This window comes from Neophocaena asiaeorientalis, unplaced genomic scaffold (assembly GCF_003031525.2).
Source record: "Neophocaena asiaeorientalis asiaeorientalis breed wild unplaced genomic scaffold, Neophocaena_asiaeorientalis_V1.1 scaffold424, whole genome shotgun sequence".
Classification (NCBI taxonomy): Eukaryota; Metazoa; Chordata; class Mammalia; order Artiodactyla; family Phocoenidae; genus Neophocaena; species Neophocaena asiaeorientalis.
The window spans coordinates 3765177-3783777 of record NW_020174430.1 but is presented as its reverse complement, the minus strand read 5'-3'; the positions used below and the strand labels follow the sequence as shown (position 1 = coordinate 3783777).

The following is an 18601-nucleotide window of genomic DNA, read 5'->3' as shown; positions in this document are numbered from 1 at the left end:
GAAAAAAAAAAAAAAAAAAAAAGTATACATGAAACATATAATGTTATAAACCAGCATTACCTCAATAAAGAAAAAAGAAAGAAAAACTGGAACACAAGCAAAAGAAAAAAGAGATAAATCATCTAATCCTATCCCCCTGAAATAATTACTTCTTGCATTTTTCAGATGTATCCCTGAAAATGTTTCATTAATATTTATACAGGGACTTCCCTGGTGGTCCAGTGGTTAAGACTTCACCTTTCAATTCATGGGGTGTGGGTTCAATCCCCAGTCAGGGAGCTAACATCCCACCTGCCTCGCTGCCAAAAAATCAAAACATAAAACAGAGCAATATTGTAACAATTCAATAAAGACTTAAGAAAAAAAATGGTCCACATCAAAAAAAAATATCTTTTAAAAGAAATTTAGGGCTTCCCTGGTGGCGCAGTGGTTAAGAATCCGCCTACCAACGCAGGGGACACGGGTTCGAGCCCTGGTCTGGGAAGATCCCGCATGCTGCGGAGCAACTAACCCCATGCACCACAACTACTGAGCCTGTGCTCTAGAGCCTTCGAGCCACAACTACCGAAGCCTGCTCACCTAGAGCCCGTGCTCCACAACAAGAGAAGCCCCCGCTCGCCGCAACTAAAGCTGTGCACAGCAGTGAAGAACAAAAGCAGCCAAAGACAGACAAGTAAATTAATTAAAAAAATTTATACATATTCATGTATTCTGTAAACAAAGCAGAAGCATACTCCTCTAAAATGTCGTGCTTTTTCTTGCCAGTCAACGTATCACGAATCTTTTCACGACTATAAGCAAAAATTATTAAACAATTATTGACAGAAATAGAGCACAAGTTCTGGCTGAAAGGGGGGCAGAACCCACAAGAGACATCAGGGCCCCACAGTTGTAGAGAATGTTCTAGAGACAAGAGCAAAAGCTAGGACACCGGGGAAGTTACCTGGTTACTGGCCAGGGGCTCTCCAAACTGCTTCCGGACCTTGAGGTGGTCTCGGGTGAGGATGACCGAAGCATAAGCAGCGCCCAGAGAGCAGGACGCTAGGAAGGACGGTACCAACACGTCAAGTGAGCCAGGGGACCATGCTGCCCGCCCGCCGCTCCTGCCCCCTGGGGTCCTCACCGACATTGATCCTCCCCCCGTTCAGTCCTCTCATGGCAATGAGGAAGCCCTGGCCCTCGTCCCCGATCCTGTTGGCCACAGGGACGGCACAGTCTTCAAAGATCACCGCTCGGGTCGGCTGTGAGTTCCACCCCACCTGGCAAAAATCAGGGGCTGTGTGGCTGCCCAGAAGTTGACCGCTCAGGGCAGCATCCTGTCCACCAGGCTCTCCTATCCCTGGACTTAGTCCCTCAGGAACTTCAATGAGGAAAAATAGAAAGGTCACACAAATATCTGTCGACTCAGGTTTTTCTCTTTCAGCTCAACATTTTCAACACATTAAGAGCATCTACTTCCTAGTGCCCACTCCACCAGACCAACCTGTCCCCAAACATTTCCCACCGCTTCCTTCAGGATCGGGCAGAACCCTCCTCCTTTGTGGCACCTCCATGAGTATATTCTTCTATAAAAAACGTTGACGGTATAAGGATTACTCGGAGTACGTGTCCTCTTATAAGGACAGCGCAAGGATCATAATGACCAAGAGCCACCCTCGTCCTTTGAAGAGCTCAGCGTTTTTGCACGTGGTGCCGTAACGTCTACCACGCTGGCCATCGGCTGCACAGACCCGGCGAGATGCAGGCACTGGCGCGTGGGAGCCAATCACACACACCTTCTCTCAGCCTGGCTGCCGGTGACGTCACCCTGGTGACATCATCCCGGTGACATCACCCCGGAAACCAGAAATCGGTCCGGGGAGAGTATTTCCACCACAGAAACTGGCAAACACTGCACATGAGGGGCTTCTTGGTGTCTGCCTTTCCCAGGGAGCTGAGGCTCAGTGAGGCAGATCCTGAAGAGCACAAGACCAGACAAAGCCCCCGGCTCCCCGACAGCTGAGAGCCCCACTGCCCTCATTCAGGGCTCCCTGCCGTGGGAAGAGGCGCTCCACCCACAGCCTTTTATTTAAGGTTTTTCTTCCAAGAGAACGGCTCAGTCCTTCTCTTCTGTCCGTCACCCTGTACCCTCGATTCCACTCAAACTGTTCTGCGACCTGTGCGGCTGGCCTGTTGACCATACTTCTGCTTCTCCTCTCCCTCCCCGGAAGCACTCCCATCTCCAACCTCCGTCAAAGTCGAGCTTCGCTGGAACCTCCTGAGGCCCTTCCGGTCGCCTGAGCCAGCACTGACCTCGCTGTCTTTCAGGCCCCCAAGTCTGAAACCTTCCCACACTGGCCTGTGTGGTCTCCCTGGAACTTACCTCCCATCCAGAACATACACACCTGGAACGGCAGATCTTAACGACAGCCAATCATAAGAGAACCACATACAAACAGCTGCTACCTCCTAGCCCCTTCCTGTGAAAGCAGCTCCCTTCTCCCCTGGGCAAAGAACTCCGCTCCTCAACCCCCAGAGCCCCTGGGAAGCTGCAGCCAGAAAGACCCTCCTCCCCGGCCCTCCGGCAGCCCCGGCCGCCCAGGACCAGGGGAGCTCTGTCCCGTCCATCTGTCTTTCCTTCCACAGACTGCCTTCCCACCGCCACCCCTCCTACGGGAAAACACATTCTTCTGTACGAAACCTTTTAACAATTAAATCCAAGATAAAACAATTCCTCACACCACTTTCCCATAAAGCCAATGCAGAACTGGTTGTTTAAAGCTCTCAGCTACAAAATGTGCTCAGTACGCCAAGTCGAAGCATGTGCCTGCAGGAAAGACGGCCATGCGGCTGGAGAGAAAGACCCGCTGCTCAGGCCATCACGGCAGCCAAATCAGCCATGGCTATCAGTGGGTGACCCTGCACCTGGCCTGCGCAGCCCTGCCTGCCTCTCCAACTTCATCCCACACCATTCCCTTTGCTCACGACCCCCTGGCCACACGGAGAGGCTCTGGCTTCTTCAAACAGGCTCATCCTGCCCCCACCTCGGGCCCTCTGTCCCACTGCCGTCTCTGCCCAGAACCCTCCTCACGGCCGGCTCCCGTGACGCTGCAGACCTCATCTCAAAGGACACCTCATCTTCAGAGTCGTCTGTCCCCACCCTGAGAAGCTCTCCTCCGTCCACGTCGCAGCCTCCAGCCTGTCTTCCTCCCTTGCCCTGAGCGCTGATGGCACCGTGTTGGTTCCTGCGCCCGCCCTCCACCCTGCTGCTAACAGGCCAATTCTACAGGGCGGGGCGCGTCTGTGCAGCCCCTGCTCTGTCCCACCACTCGGTACAGTGGACCCCTGCTAGCTGCTCAATGAATGAGACGCCCTTCCAAATTCCCCACACATTATAGAACACGTAAAGCAAGACGAATAATTAAGAAGAAAACAAGCAAAAAGAGATACGACATATATGATTAAAAGCGAGAGGAGACAGAAAGTAAAGGTAAAGAGACGCTTTTTGTTTATGGAATTTACTTACAGTTTTTCTCCAGGCCCTAACCTTGTCAGCTTTGGTATGCTATCAACCGATACCAGAAACACCGATGTGCTGAAATAATCATCGCTATCTCTATAGGCACAAACACCAGGATCAGTATAACTTGGTCCTGTAAAATTATGTCAGGCTCCGTGTCAGTCTGTCTTATAATCCCAAACAGACATCCCTTGGATTAAGAAGTCTTAGAGCTACCTATCTCATATACCACGTGTACACAGCTTACATAGCTTATAAAGGTAAGACGATGTCTTATAATCCCAGACAAGCTGTGGTGATTCTTGTACCCCCAGGAGCGAGTGTAAGCCTTTGCAGAGTCTGTGTCTAGCAGGTCCTGCTTTCGCTGTACAAGAGAAGGGGCACTGAACCTCTGAACTCCTAGCAGCTACAAAGGATCAGGAAGGTCATGAAGGGATGAATGGGGAACCAGGGAACCGGGGAGCCATGAGAGGAGAGGTAGATTAGGGGCCAGTTCATTACTGACTTCTCTCCAAAAGCTCCAACTCTAACAGTACCTGCTGGAGGTGGAGGCCAGTCACCTGGCCTGGCCCACCTGACTAGATCCCACCCTCATCACCAGTGACAGTTACATAACCACAGGTCTACTGTTCATGGCCTGACTACTTCTTAATCCTAAAAACGTCTTCTCGAAGCCTATGGAAACACTCTTCCTCTTACATTACTCAAAGACCCACAATCACTTCCAGTGAGTTTTACTGTATTTTTATTTGGAGAAGAAAAGTGGCCCATATGCTTTTCATTCCTGAGACCTCTAGTCTTCTGTAAGCATTTCCTCCTGGGGGAACAAGAGGGCATCAAGATAAGAAGGTAGATAAGAGATACAGGCCAACAGTGGCTGCAGGAGAGATGACAGAGAAATCCCTCCCATTGATGAACTTCCTGGCAAATGCTGCCACTTCACCAGCGGTCCCGCGCACCCTGACAATGCCCTATCCCACCTGATACACTGTCGAAGCCCTGACTGAAGCAACAGCCTCCCAGGCCAGCGGGCCAGTGTGGAACCCATTTCCCGAAACAGAGCAGAGGCTGGTCTGGCAGGGGCAAGAGGCTAACAACCGGACTCTCCCCGTCCAACCGCACTCACCTTTCTCTCCTTCTTGCCGAAGCTGAGGCCAGGGGTCCCCTTCTCAACAACTATGCATGAGATGCCTTTGGGGCCTGGTCCTCCTGTTCGGCACATGACCACATAGATGTCTGCTTCACCTCCACCACTGATGAAGGCCTGCAGGTTTGGAGAGGGGAAAACACTGAGGTCCCCCGACGATGGGACAGTGAGAGATATGGTGGCACAGAGAAACTAAGGAGGGTTACAAAGAGCCGGCACTGACGCTGTAAAAAGGACAGACACTAGTGAACAGAACTAAGTGGACTGAGACCAGAAGAGAAACAGTGACAGTGAACACGGGAAGTCGGCCAGAGGTTCCCTCCCACACGTACCACCCCTGGGAACGTTCCCTCGCGGACCTGGGGTCCAGGCTGTGGAGGCAGGAGGGGGACAGCCTCCGATCTGCCCGGGGAGGACCGAGGACGGCACGCTTGTACCTTGGAGCCACTGAGCACGTAATGATCTCCTTGTCGCTTGGCGGAGGTCAAGAGGGAGGCGGCATCACTCCCACTGCCTACGGCAGGGACAGGAGGGAAGCGTAGAGGTGGGAGAGAGCCTGGGAAGGTAAGGAAGCCCCGGCAAGGCTCTACCTGAGAAATCTTCCCTTACAAAAAACACCTCAGAGTTTGATACGTTAAAATCCATATGGCTGAGAAGCTCTCTATACTTGTGAAAACTGCATACGGCAATCAGACCCTTTTCCATCTCCCATCACACTAGCTCGCAAGGAGCCTCCTACAAGGAGGTTCTGGTCTGCAGCCTGGAAAGACTCTGCCCTAGAGAGCTCTTAGCCTGTGACATCAGGTCACGGCCATCAGGCACTCCTGGTCAACAACGGCTACACATGCGGGGCTGAGAAGGCACGCCCTGTGATTTCCCATGAGCCACACCTCCTGCTGCACGGCAAACCCACCTGGTTCAGTGAGGCAGTAGGAAGCAAACTTCTCCATGGTACAGAGTGGAGGGCAAAACCTGTGCCTCTGTTCCTCACTTCCAAAGGTATCAATCATCCAGGCACACATGCTGACAGGTATACCAAGAAGAGACATTGACAGAGACAGAGACGGAAAAGAAAAGGAAATTTGAGGCGGGAGGGGAACGGGGCAGGAGAACAAAGGCAGCAAAGTAGAGTGAAGCAGAACAGAGTGGGAAGGGAAAAGTCACAATTGAGAAGATTCATCTTTAAAGCAAAGGCCTGCATTAACACATATTCCTGGGACACATACTACCCAGATGTACCCAGGGCCAAGGTATTTCCCACCTGGATGCTGTTCCTGCTATTTCTAGTTAGGTTAACTGAGCTCCCTAAAAATCAAGGAGTCACATGTCCTTTCCCAAATTAGTGGAGGCTTCATCTTTGGGCTGAGGAAAAGGGAACAGGCCCCAACCACTCTACTGGAGAAGTCTGTTTGGTACCAGGTCAATCTGGAATTTGGGAGAAGGCCAGCATTCTCTAAGCAACATACAAGATGACAGATTCACGTCCAACAGGGAGCAGCAGACCTAAGTGCGAACTTTTAACTGTCTAGTCCTTCAAGGACAGCCAACCTGAAAAGAGCAACCGTTTCCCTGTTTATATAAACTTTCCCAGCCAGCCCGCACGAGCACGTCACTGTGCTTCCCGATCTTGGCCACTCACTTGTGGATGCTTATGTAGGCTGTGGTGCTGGTGCAGCCTGTGGCCAAGGCTTCAAAGATGACAGAGGTGTCGAGCCGTGACAGTCCAGACCCTCCTACATCTGTTCGTACGTAAATCCCCCCAAAGCCCAGCTGGGCTGCCTTCCGCATCACATCCACTGGGAACAGCTCCTGCGTACGAAGAGAGCAGGGTCATCAGTAAGTTATTCACAGACGGCCTTTTCTTTAGAGGGCACAAGGAAGGATCAAGACGTTTGCACTCGGGAGAGAGTAGGGAGTCTCTTAACATGCCTTTTGTCATCTATATAGTGGAACCAGTTAAAATGCATTCTATAAGGACTGGTTTCTGGCATCAAAGTTTCTTTTTATCATCAATAGAATTGCCTTGGTTTAAGAGTGCCCAAATCTCTGTGCAATTAAAAAAAATGGTATCTACAGGATGCGGAAGATGCTTTCCAGGAAAGGAATCACACCACTCCTGGAACTTGCATTCGCTGTGAGAGTTTTAAGGGGAGAATAAATACCAAACAATCTGGATCATAAGGAGGAGATAAGGGTCACTGCACGAGGCGTCTGTGGGGACATCCAGCACAGGAAAACCCGCACCTTCTGGTCCCACTCTGCCATGTTTGGCGCCATCTCCCGGGCAGCAAAGTTGAACGCCACTTTCTGGAACTCTTTCTGCTCTTCGTTTAGTCCCGTAGAAGCTGTGGGCAAGGCGGCATTTACTCAGAACCAGGACAGGGGTCAGGGAAGTGTACTGCAAGCAAGAAGCACCACGAAGCCCGGGCCGGCGGTGGACCTACGAGAGCATTTCCACACGGCACACCACCTCCAGCACCCACCGCTAATCAGCGTCTTGAGGTAGCATCACCTGCCTCCTTCCTTCTTTACTCCCAAACAGACTGGCTGACTTCATTTACCTTGTTACTTATTCTTTCAATACTCATCTTCATCTCTTCCTCCTCACGAATCCACATTAAAGGAACAATAAACACACTGACCCTCGAATTATGATGAACGTATCTTTCCTTCAGGATGTCCTGCGTTTTCTGTATTGGAATCTGTGCGTATTTGTCTACCAGCTACGACAGTTTCATTTTAAAACATCAGTCAGGAAAGGAAGATACGTGTACTTTGGCTTACCTTCCAAATTAAGGAAAAGATCCTGTAACAAAGCTGTGCATTTGACAGTCACTGCTAACAATGATAACGAGTCTTCCAGTGTTGAAAACATGGCTAAGGCCTTCCTAAATCCGTCTTCACCTAATGGATTCACAATTTTTAGAATATTTTCTTTCCTAACTGTTAATGCTGTGACTTTGGGTAACTCCTTCACTTCCAGGTCTAAGCTACTTAAAAGCTAAGGAAATGAACTGACTGAGCAATACCAAGAGACAGGTAGTGGAGCTTCATGAGGACAAGTTTCTCTAGAACCTTACACATTTTGTAAAAGACTATACTATTCCAGTATTTCATCAAGGGTGATACTCTTTAGGAGAAAGATATCTGCATGCGCCTACGTGAAATAGTGGCCACTCAGTTCACAGTGTCGTTACTTGACAACTTTTCTTTAAAGAGCCAGTTCCCCGAATGACACGAACACTATTTATTTTCTATGTTTTTTTTCAAACACTGTGCAGAATGGGGTAGGACTCAATTGGAAAGCAGAGCGACAGGCCATCTAGCTGGTCATGTGGGCCTGAAATATCTTTCCCGTTTTGCAAGGTGATAAGACTTTCAGCTGGAGACAGGCAAGAAGCTAAAAGGGAAGAACCTAAGCAAAGCTCCTGTGAAAAACCACAACCTTTTGGGAACCGTGCAGAGAATCTAGAAATGAAAGGACCATGAATCCTGGGAGCCACCATGCAGAAGGGTCAGCAACCTGCACAGGGGGACAGACTTACGCTGCTCACGTTATCTTTCTTTTGTTTTGTTAGGACTGCCGTTTTGAAAGGACTGCCTGCCTCACATGTGCCAGGAAGAGATAACGGAGTGTCCGCTGCAGCTGGAGGCACAGTGGTGGCTGAGAAAACATCAGGGGAAGAGGAAGTGCTGGGCTCTGCACTGCTTTCTAAGGTTTCAGCCTTTTGGTCCTGGGGTGATGCTGAAGAGCACACCCGACCACGACTTCCTTCAGTGCCCGACTGTCCTGCGCGGCCCTTCCCACTGAGAACAAGGGCAGGTGGCAGCATGTGTCTCTGGGTAGACCTGGGCCTCAGAAGTGGATGCTGTGTGAAGCAGGACAAAGCTGTCTGTCTGTAGCAGGACCCTCACCAAAATGGGAAACTCAGAAGTGAAGAGCTGTGAGGATTAAAGATGACGCTACCTTGAGAAGTCCAAAGCAGAAAACTACGTTGGGTGTTGCTCTCGGAAATGTGGTTAGGGATAAACAATTCATGGTTCCTTGCCTGGGAGTCGGGTCATTTTCCATTCGCAAAAGAATACTGACTGAGTGTCTACCATGGAGCAGTGCTGGGGTGTCAAAGATGAAAATGGTCCATTCACCCAAAGGATGACATAAGTGGTGAGAAAGCAAACATCTGACTGTACATGGGCTACAAAACTTCCGTCCCAGCAAGAGCTCAATACGTGTCTACAGTTATTATTATTAGTATTTGACAGAGTAAAACCATTGCCCTTCATTTCTCTCTGCAGAATCTGTGTTTTTTACTAACTGAAGGTCTGTAGCAACCCTGTGTTGTCAAATGATGGTTAGGCTTTTTTAGCAATGAAGTCTTTTTAAATTAAGGTATGGACATTGTTTTCTTAGACACAGTGCTACCGCACACTTAACAGACTACAGAGCAGTGTAAACATAACTTTTACAAGTACCCGGAAAACAACAAAGTCGTTATTGCGGTATCTGCTTCATTACAGTGGTATGGAACCAAACCTGCAGTATCTCTGAGGTGCACCTGTATAAATACAACATAATTACATATTTATTTAAGATAGATAATAATCAATTCTAGATAATGGAACCCTAACGAAAGGAGAACACTGCTTGGAGAAAAAAAGTGGAAAAGGCAAGCTAAAAAGTAAATTATACACAACAAAGCATAGTTACTGAGTAAAAATACCTAAGTTCTCAGAAAACATGCACTGGAAAACAAAACAAGACGAAAACCAGGAACTTCCCTGGTGGTGCAGTGGTTAAGAACCCACCTGCCAATGCAGGGGACACGGGTTCAAGCCTTGGTCCAGGAAGATCCCACATGCCACGGAGCAACTAAGCCTGTGCGCTACAACTACTGAGCCTGGGCTCTAGAGCCCGCGAGCCACAACTACTGAGCCCGTGAGCCACAACTACTGAGACCGCTGTGCCACAACTACTGAAGCCCGCGTGCCTAGAGCCCCGTGCTCCACAACGAGAAGCCACCGCAATGAGAACCCTGCGCACCACAACGAAGAGTAGCCCTGCTCGCTGCAACTAAAGAAAGCCCGCGTGCAACAACGAAGACCCAATGCAGCCAAAAATAAAGAAATAAATAAATATATTAAAAAAAGAATCTTTGAATGCATCCAAAGGCCAAACCTAGCCAGAGACTCAACAGTTCTGAGAATCCTGGTGCTCAAGGAATGCTTGGGAAGCTGCAGCAAATCACAATGAGGGAGCACTGGACAAGGAACCAGGCATTCAAGATCTGGGTCTGCAACTATTAATTATACAATTTTCAGGAAGTCAGGCCTCCAGACTCCTCCCTCAGCCTCAGGTGCCCTGCTGTAAAACCAGGGGGCTGCACTAGACACTGAGCAAGTTTCCTCATCTGTAAAATGATATATCAGATATAATGAAAATCATCACGCTCTTAAAAATTACTTTTCACATTAAAATATGCCATGAATCAATGAGAAACCTTTGTTGATCACTTCCATTAACTTGATATTCTAATATGTAGAATGATACACCTAAAGGACAGTTTTCTTTCATTTTACTAATTAAAAGAGCATTAAAAAGCACCTTCGGGCTTCCCTGGTGGCGCAGTGGTTGGGAGTCCGCCTGCCGATGCAGGGGACACGGGTTCGTGCCCCGGTCCGGGAAGATCCCACATGCCGCGGAGCGGCTGGGCCCGTGAGCCATGGCCGCTGAGCCTGCGCGTCCGGAGCCTGTGCTCCGCAACGGGAGAGGCCACGACAGTGAGAGGCCCGCGTACAGCAAAAAAAAAAAAAAAAAAAAAAGCACCTTCAACTGGTTGAAATTACACCACTAGCCACCGGATATACTTATATTTAACCAATTTGTTGCCAATCAACAAAGGTGACCTTGCTTACCGAATTCTAAGGGCTAGGATAGGGTGGCACCCTGTGAAGGTGTTTTAGAACATTGAGAAGAAAACTGTCCTATACCTTGGCGTCCTTTACAGCTCTGGATGCCGAGCTAAGGCCCTCAGAAGCTACTCTGCTGTTTTCAAAACTATCATTTATTAAAAATTTTAAAAATGAAAGACTTCAAAAGAAAAAAGTGGTTAGGCGCCCGACAACGTCACAAAGTGTCTGGTTACCCCCTAGGCGGCCTAGGTACCCCCCCCCCCCACTCCGTTACTGGCATCGAAATTATTTGCCTGGTGCCAGGAGACATTCAGATCTGTAAGCTCTGGTAGTTTCCCATTTGCAACAGGTTATTTTTCTGCATAAATTTCAACAGTTGAAGTGTTTTGTAGTTACAGGTGTTGTTCTATAATTTATATATGGGAGCAAACCTTGTATCACCGGAGATTTTGTTCACCAATCACAACCAGCCCCGGGCTTTTCACATCCTTACTGCCTTTAGAACCGATGGTTGTGATTTAAAAAAACAAAGTCACGAGCTTCCGAGGCGGAGCCCGTCGTTATCCGAAAGCAGATGGGTAACGACGTAGCTCCGAATTGTGAGAGGAAAGGTCGCAGGGGCGGTCTCGCGAAACGTACCGCCAGGTTCATAACGCAAAGCACGGTAAGGGCGGTCTGTACAAGGACGGACCAGCATCGGCCACCGGGCTGAGCCGCCGAGGGTCGCCCGCCCCCGGGGCCGCGCCACGTCTAAGCCGGGGAAACCACTAGGCCCGGGGCGCCCGGACAGGCCGACGCGGTGAATGAGGGCGGCCAGGCCGGCCAGGTGGACGGACCCCTATCCCCGGGCGAGCCTTACGATCGATGCAGGAGACCACGCCCCGCCGACCGCTTTCGGCGGGGGCCTGGAGCCCGCCGCGCAAGCCGCGCAGCCGCGCCCCGACACGCCACCACGGGACCCACAACATAGCCGCCGCCTGCTCCACTCCTTTCTGCTCGGGCCGAGGTCTGAGCGCCGGTGACCCCGACCGGCCGGCCGAAAGGGCCGCGCCGCACGCACGCTGGGAGCTGTAGTGCGCGCCGTGGCCCCGCGTGCGGACTCGGGGCGCCTGCGCGAGGAGCCGGGACTACAACTCCCAGGGGCTCCCCCCGGGGCGCGCGCCAAGACTAGGAAGCGCCGCGGGGACGCTGTGCAGCGCCCTGCGGCGCGCGGGGAGGTGGGTTGGGGTAGCGCTTCGAAGGCCTGCGGACTCGCGGGGGTAGCTGTGATTGAGAGAGAAGACCACCGGGGGCGCTCAGCGGCGGTCTGTGCTAGGCGGACATACGGGTGTGGGTAACGCGGAAGGATTCCGCGGGCCCCTGGGCGACGGCGGGACCCTCTATCCTCGGCGCGCGGGGACGCCATGCCGCGAGCCCGGAAGAGGCCGGCGGGGGCCGCGAGGCCAGGTGAGCCGCGCCCGGCTGCTCAGTGCCGCTCGCCTTCCGCCCTTGCGCGTGGGGAAAGGCCTGAGTGGGTCGTTTTGAGGTCCGATGTCCCGAGCCGCCCACCAGGCTTATGCTCAGGGCCCCTCTGCTGCTTGCTCGTCTGAGCGGTAGCTGTTTGGAAAGCACGAAAAGTAGCTGGGATACGGGCTGGCAGGCGCTGAGGCCGGTGGTTTACAGTTCCCGCTTCCCGGGGAGCCAGACGAGGAAAGGAAAGGGTCACTGGAGCTGTGAGAGCAGGGAGGGGTTGGGGGGACGCCTTGAGAGAGAGGGGATTTGAGTCAAGCCGTAAAGAATGGGTAGGAACCCGTTGTGTTCACAAGGATGAGTGGCATTCTAGGAGCAGCAGCAAAGCAATGAACGACAGAGAAAGTGCTTTTTCGAGACTGGGGAGGGTTCTGAGTTGCCCACAACACATTGTTAACAGCACACACGGTGTTTACAGTGTGCCGATCAAGTCCAGGGGGACCACCAGGACCCTAGGAAGGTTCCACGTGTTAGACGTCCATCATGATGGCATACGTAGGAGCTTGGTCTTGGTTCAGAGGCTGCGTAGGATGGTCGTTTAGTGGATTCAGGTAGACCAGCGTGGCAGCTGGGACACATCTTACAGATGGACAGAACACCTCATAGATTGTGTAGACTGAGTTACAGTGAGGGTGGTAACACACAGGACGTAGGGTAAGAATTTAACAGCTATTAGTTACAGGGCACCCACTCTGCTCCAGGCACATTTCCCTCACCCTGTAGGATAAAATCCGGTCTTGACCATGTCTGCAGAGTCCAAAGTGGCTGTTTTATCCAGCTTTTCTTGGCACCTTCAAGGAGTAGAAAGGAGGCAGACCACAGAGCATACTGAGCAAGAAGGAAGAAGTCGAAATGACCTAATAGCTAATATTATTGAGCATTTATGGTAACGCCAGACACTGCTTCAGCCCATTGTTTGTATTATCTTATTTAATCATCAAAGCAAGTCCGTGGAGTAGGTGCCTCGTTGGAGAGAAGAGCCCCAGCAAAGGCAGAGGAGAGGATGAGGAAAAGAAAACATTCACTGCTTAATAGGTGCCACGGGAGTTATCCTTATCCCACTGAATGGGTAACCCAGAAGATGTCCTGTAAGGTAGGCGTTCTGGTCCCATTTTTATAGATGAGAAACAAGTTCAGCAATAAAGCTGCCACTGTTAGTAACTGACAGCTCCAGAATTTGAGTCCAGCTCTGACTCCAAAGCATGTGCTTTTCCTGCAACAGAACTTTCTCTCTCAACAAGCAAGAAAGTTCTCTTTTTTCTTCTCCTATTGCAGACAAGAAGGGGCCAGGAGGAAAACGTACCAAAACTGAGGACCCAGGGGAGGCATCAGCTAAGGTGGAGAACTCCAGCCTCCAGGAGACTTCAGCCTCTAGAGACTGTGGGAAGAACCTAAGCAGCTACTGGCTGATGAAGTCAGAGCCAGAAAGCCGACTGGAGAAAGGGGTAGATGTGAAGGTGAGGTCCCACACCTGTCTCCAGAGTGCACAGGGGACACCACAGGGTCCCATCACCCACTTCTTACCTTCGAAGGGTAGGAAAAGGTGATAAAGGATAGAATCAGTAGGATTTATTGCCATGCACTATCTGTTTTGTGAATCTTAGGGCAGGGGTTGGCAAACATTTTCTCTAAAGGGCCAGGTGGTGCTGTTGCAACTCTGCTGGCTGCCATAGACAGATAGTGTGGCTGAGTTCCGATAAAACTGTCAGCAAAATCAGGCATGGGCTAGATTTGGCCTGAAGGCTATAGTTTTCCAACCCCTGATCTAGGCAACATTCAGTCTTAGGTTGCCTTTCTCTTGCCACCTGCCACGCTCCTAGGTATCTCTCTGCCAACAGTTGGTACACAGGAGGTGAATGTAAATCAAATTTCATAGTAGCCTGGAGAAAATAAAATTAGAGATACTATAGAAGGCATATATAATATTTTAATAAATGAAATACAGATAGTCAGCAATTACCAGATTATCCACTCATCTAATCCTCTCAATGAGCAAGGCTAACAAGGTAACACAAAGCTAACTTCTACTTGCGCAGTATGAGTGGCTCTGTGAAGAGCTTCCCAGTAAGCTCACGTGCCATTCCAGCTGGCAACACCCTATAGGGGAAGGAACTTGTCTGCTTCCATATATTCTTACCGATTGGCCCAGGATTGTTTACTGAATGACCTTATTTCTTGCCCAGTTCAGCATTGAGGATCTCAGAGCACAGCCCAAGCAGACAGCATGCTGGGATGGTGTTCGCAACTACCAGGTAAGCAGGTTAGACAGGACCTCGAGACCCGGGGGGGGGATAAAAGCCTGCTTCCTTCTGACTTATTCAGTAGCAAAATCTCTTGGCCAAGGTTGTTTTTTCCCAGAACCCAAACCTGAAAATATATTAACAAGTGCCTTGATTTCTTTGACTGCACGCAGTTTTCAAATGGCCTGTATTCCAGCCAGTGTCCTGATACAGCTCTGGGTAAAAGGCAAGAATTGAACTGCGGGGTGTGGGGGGAAGCTGCGAAAACCAAAATCTCATCTAATAAAAGCAGACTTGATTTCCAGGGCTAGTGTCTTCTAGCTGGTGGGAGGATAGTTCTTTGTTTCTTCTCTGCTGGAACAGGCCCGGAACTTCCTGAGAGCCATGAAGCTGGAGGAAGAAGCCTTCTTCTACCACAGCAACTGCAGAGAGCCAGGCATTGCGGGGCTTATGAAGGTCGGTTGTACAGGCTTAGGTTTGAGTCCATCTCCCTTCATGCAGGTTAGGGAGACAGCGTAGGCAGGTAACCCTCCTCCCCATCCCTGCTGTCTCAGGGACATGTGACAGGACTGCAGCAAGGCAGGCCTTCATTTCAGGCCCCACTGGCACAGACCTCTCCATTTCTGCACCTTGGTCTTTCACTCAAAAACAGGCCTGATGGTAGCTCTTCCAGGCCAGGAGTTACCAGGATAGAATTAACTGTAGGTGGAGAAACAGTGGCACCAGTAATAACCTTTAATGTTTGGTTTTAGAACATACTTTTAAGATTTTTGTCAAAATAGGGTTGATTTCCTCTGCTTACCTTAGACTGTGTATTACTTCCATATATTTGAGCCCTCAGTGGCTCAACAGCGAGACAGATGGGGTAAGAATACGTAGGGTAGGAAATGACAGTTGGACTTGGACTAAAGCCTGGCCATGGAGCCGACTGGACAAATGACTGGAGACTCGGCTTTAATTTCAGATTGTGAAGGAGGCATACCCAGACCACACACAGTTTGAGAAAAACAATCCCCATTATGATCCATCCAGCAAAGAAGACAACCCCAAATGGTCCATGGTAAAGATACTACTATTCTTCCTATTTCACAAAAGAGAAAGGATGGACAGAGAGGGAGGAAGAAGGTCTGGGGTATCTTTAGACCAGGGCACAGAGCCCCGCTCAGTCCGATGAGGTTACCCTGCCTTTGGAGAGAAGGACAAACACCAGCAGCCAGGCCCACAGGACCTCCTGCAAGCAGCTAAAACACAGCAGGCAGAGTCCAGCTGGACGTGCCTTTCTGTCCCATACGCTGTTGCCATGTAGGTGGATGTACAGTTTGTTCGGATGATGAAGCGTTTCATCCCACTGGCTGAGCTCAAAACCCACCACCAAGCGCACAGAGCCACTGGCGGTCCCTTAAAAAACATGGCTCTCTTCACCCGCCAGAGACTCTCAGTCCAGCCCCTGACCCGAGGTAAGAACGGCTCTCGCCTTTTGATCACATGCCAGAGTGACCGTGAATTCACATGTACTAGCTGGTGAACCCTAGGCACGGTGGTTAAGGTCTGAGTCTGTCTTCCCACCTGTAACTCCCACGAGGGAGGAGCCCCCTCGAGCTGCCCAGGGCAGTTGTGCTCCGCACCTGTCGAAACGCCCGAGGGTTCTGGGTGAACGACTACCTGCCTCGTGACTTGAGAAATGCCTGCCATGACTGCCCTGTTCAGGAGGAGACACAGACCTAATTCTTCCTCTTCTTCTTGCCCTTTTCGGCAGAGGAGTTTGATTTTATTTTGAGCCTGGAGGAAAAGGAACCGAGTTAATGGAGACACAGCTCTGCTGAAGTGGGCAAGACGTTGCCCCAAAGTCAAGCTTCCACAAGACAAAAGAAGGCGTGGGGAACATGCTGGTTGTGTTCACCTGGCGTTGTGTGTAGATGTCGGGTTTGGGTCCTTTTTAATAAAACGTGAACGTCTGAGTTGGAGGTGTTTCTTTAAAATCAGCATCGGGGGTAGAATACTCCACTGCACGTTTTTACATCCCCTCGGCCAGATTCAGGGCCCAGTCTTCTGACACCCACTAACATGGATTGTCTCTACACCAGCCTTCCTTAACAGACCCCTGAAGTATCTGGTCCCAGAGTGGGTAAAACCAGCAGTTTCAGGACAAGTTGCCAGACTGGAGTAAAACCAGAATTCCTTTCTCAGCCATGTGCTTGTCTAAAACAGGCATTAATAAAGTGGGTGTCATTGTTCACCAGGGGCCACAGACACCAGGAGGGCAGGTGTCGTGGGTCAGGGCGGGGCGTCTCCCCTTGTGTGCGGCAGGGCAGTAAGAAGAGACCACAGAGTCTGGTGGACCGTGGGCATGATGCCTCCAAGCCCAGGGGCTTGCTTTAATCAGGGAGACAGCTGAAACAGACTGCTTTGTTTAAAACAGTCATTGAAAAGACACACATTGAGAAACTTGTAAACACCGCAGCTGCTCAACCCCAGGCCGCACTGCTTGGTTCAGTCCCTATGCTCTGCCAGGGTCCCAGGGATGGGCCTCCCCTTCCCCGATACACAGAGAGGCAGAGAATGGGGCAGGGGAAAGAACAGAAGCTCCCGAGAGGACAGAAGCAAATTCTACCTCTAGTTCTCGCAGGAGACAGGCTTCAGGTGTCGGGAAGGTTGGGAAGTGAATCTGTGGTCGGCTGGAAGGCAGAGGGATCGGCGGGTATCTAGTAGTTAAGGGGCCAGCTGTTGTGGGACGCACCAGAGCCCCAGCTCACGCTCCGGAGAAGGCGAGGGACACAGGAGCTGCCCCTCCCACGCTTAGGCCCCCAACCCTGATAATCCAGGGGCAGCTGCACAGGTGGCCCTGTCCCCACGGGACTGCCCTTCACACCTGAATGCAGGGCCCAGCCTGGGGGAACCAGCTTCCCTTGCTTCGTTCTTCTGCCCCCAAGCGTCACCCCAAACGCCCTTCCCTCCCGTCTCAGCTCTGATCCGTGAGCCCTGCCCAGCCCAAGGCCTACCGCTGCACGAATTTCCGAGGAAGAGACGGGTCCCCGTTTTCCACACTAACTGAAAGATGACACAAGAACCAACCCCTCTGCTTCCCAAACGACAGAGAACTCAGACCACCAACTATTGTACCTGCTGGCCATGGGGGTCTGCTTGGTCTTTCTAGAAGGGAAGAGAGGCCAACAGGAGACAGGAAGGACATCCACACCCTTAACAGGACAGGCGCGGTGCAGTGCAACAGCGGGAGACCCTCTCTAGCATGATGAGAGCGTCCACATACACAGAACACCAACGGTCCTAAGCTCTGGTCAGCCGGCTGGTGGGGAGGATGGCGGCTCAGGAGGCCCTCCCCTTCCCCCCAGCTCGCAGGGTGAGCACAAAGCTTCTACGTGTGACAACAAGTGCTGGTTCCCAGGAGTGAGATGGGCAGCAGGGAGCCAAGAGGGTCCACTCCCGGGGAGGCGGAGAGAATGGGCCCTTCCTGGACCTCTCCTCGGGGGAAAGATGTCCTCGTTCAGGGGCCGGGGCTGAGGACCTCCAGCCCTCAGGGTTGCCCGCACCAGGCACAGCCGCCGAGGTTCACCCGGTTGCCATCCACGGGTGACACAGATGTCTTTGTGCCCAGGGACATCAGCCAAAGGCCCTACCACAAGCTCCCGTTCCATCCAGGACATGACTGACCAGAGTCCCTGGGAGGTGCCCGGTCCCAGCGGTGAGAGAAGGGCCAGAAGGAGGGTGGCTTGTGGAGGCTCCAAAGCACCACATCCGAGACTCCCAAGGAGGCAGCTTCCTGGTCTTGAACCCTCACCGCCAGTTAGAGCGGGGCGGGCGCCACACCCTCTGCCACTCGCTAAGGGACGGGGGAGGGGAGTGTGAGACAGGACCACCCGTGGGACGCACCCCCAGCCCCCAGCTCCTGTCCCGGGAGGCTCAGAGCCCGGCCGCGCTGTGCTCCTGTGGCCCAGGCAGCCCCGCAGCCGGCTCTCCCCGGGACGCCCCCTCTCCCTACGTTCCCATCAGCCACAGTGTCCCAGAGACACTCCCTCCCAACCCCAACCCCTTAGGTTCTTCAGGAAAAAGAATTTACATCAAGAACATGATTTGTTTTCAGGTTGCGAGTAGCGGGTCAGCTGAGCATCTTGCTGCCCCGGCTGCTGGTGCCTGTGGGCCTGGAGCCGGGGTGGGAGCCCAGCAGCTTCCTGGCCCCAGGCCTACTGTCTGCTGCTGCCGTCGGACAGCTGGCCGGGGGTCCGCGCCTCCCCCAGGGGAGCCGTGCCCTCGAAGCGCTGCGAGGCGATGGCTGCCTGG

General features: G+C 51.7%; 2 protein-coding genes across 8 annotated transcripts in view; one reads left to right on the top strand and one right to left on the bottom strand.

Moving 5' to 3' along the window:
* The window catches only part of ACAD8 (acyl-CoA dehydrogenase family member 8), an 18325-nt gene extending 6672 nt beyond the window's left edge, over window positions 1-11653 (bottom strand). Inside the window, exons 1-9 of one of the 6 annotated variants that reach the window (XM_024756871.1) lie at window positions 11416-11653; window positions 6891-6991; window positions 6286-6455; window positions 5560-5669; window positions 4979-5160; window positions 4626-4763; window positions 1124-1259; window positions 944-1041; window positions 721-791 (exon numbers count right to left, since the gene is read on the bottom strand). In XM_024756871.1, the coding sequence (XP_024612639.1) occupies window positions 786-791; window positions 944-1041; window positions 1124-1259; window positions 4626-4763; window positions 4979-5160; window positions 5560-5669; window positions 6286-6455; window positions 6891-6991; window positions 11416-11524 (1050 nt within the window). In that variant the 5' untranslated portion in view covers window positions 11525-11653 and the 3' untranslated portion in view covers window positions 721-785. The other 5 variants (XM_024756865.1, XM_024756867.1, XM_024756868.1 and 2 more) reach the window with 5 other exon arrangements.
* Window positions 11654-11773: 120 nt separating this feature from the next.
* On the top strand, window positions 11774-16263 carry THYN1 (thymocyte nuclear protein 1). 2 transcript variants are annotated; one of them, XM_024756873.1, is made up of 7 exons: window positions 11779-12002; window positions 13341-13522; window positions 14249-14317; window positions 14669-14761; window positions 15270-15365; window positions 15612-15762; window positions 16062-16263. In XM_024756873.1, the coding sequence occupies exons 1-7, from the start codon at window positions 11960-11962 to the stop codon at window positions 16106-16108; spliced, it is 681 nt and encodes a 226-aa protein (XP_024612641.1). In that variant the 5' UTR covers window positions 11779-11959; the 3' UTR covers window positions 16109-16263. The 2 variants fall into 2 exon arrangements, with proteins under 2 accessions (XP_024612640.1, XP_024612641.1); XM_024756872.1 differs by having other exon boundaries at window positions 11774-12002; window positions 15612-16263.
* Window positions 16264-18601: the final 2338 nt, after the last annotated feature.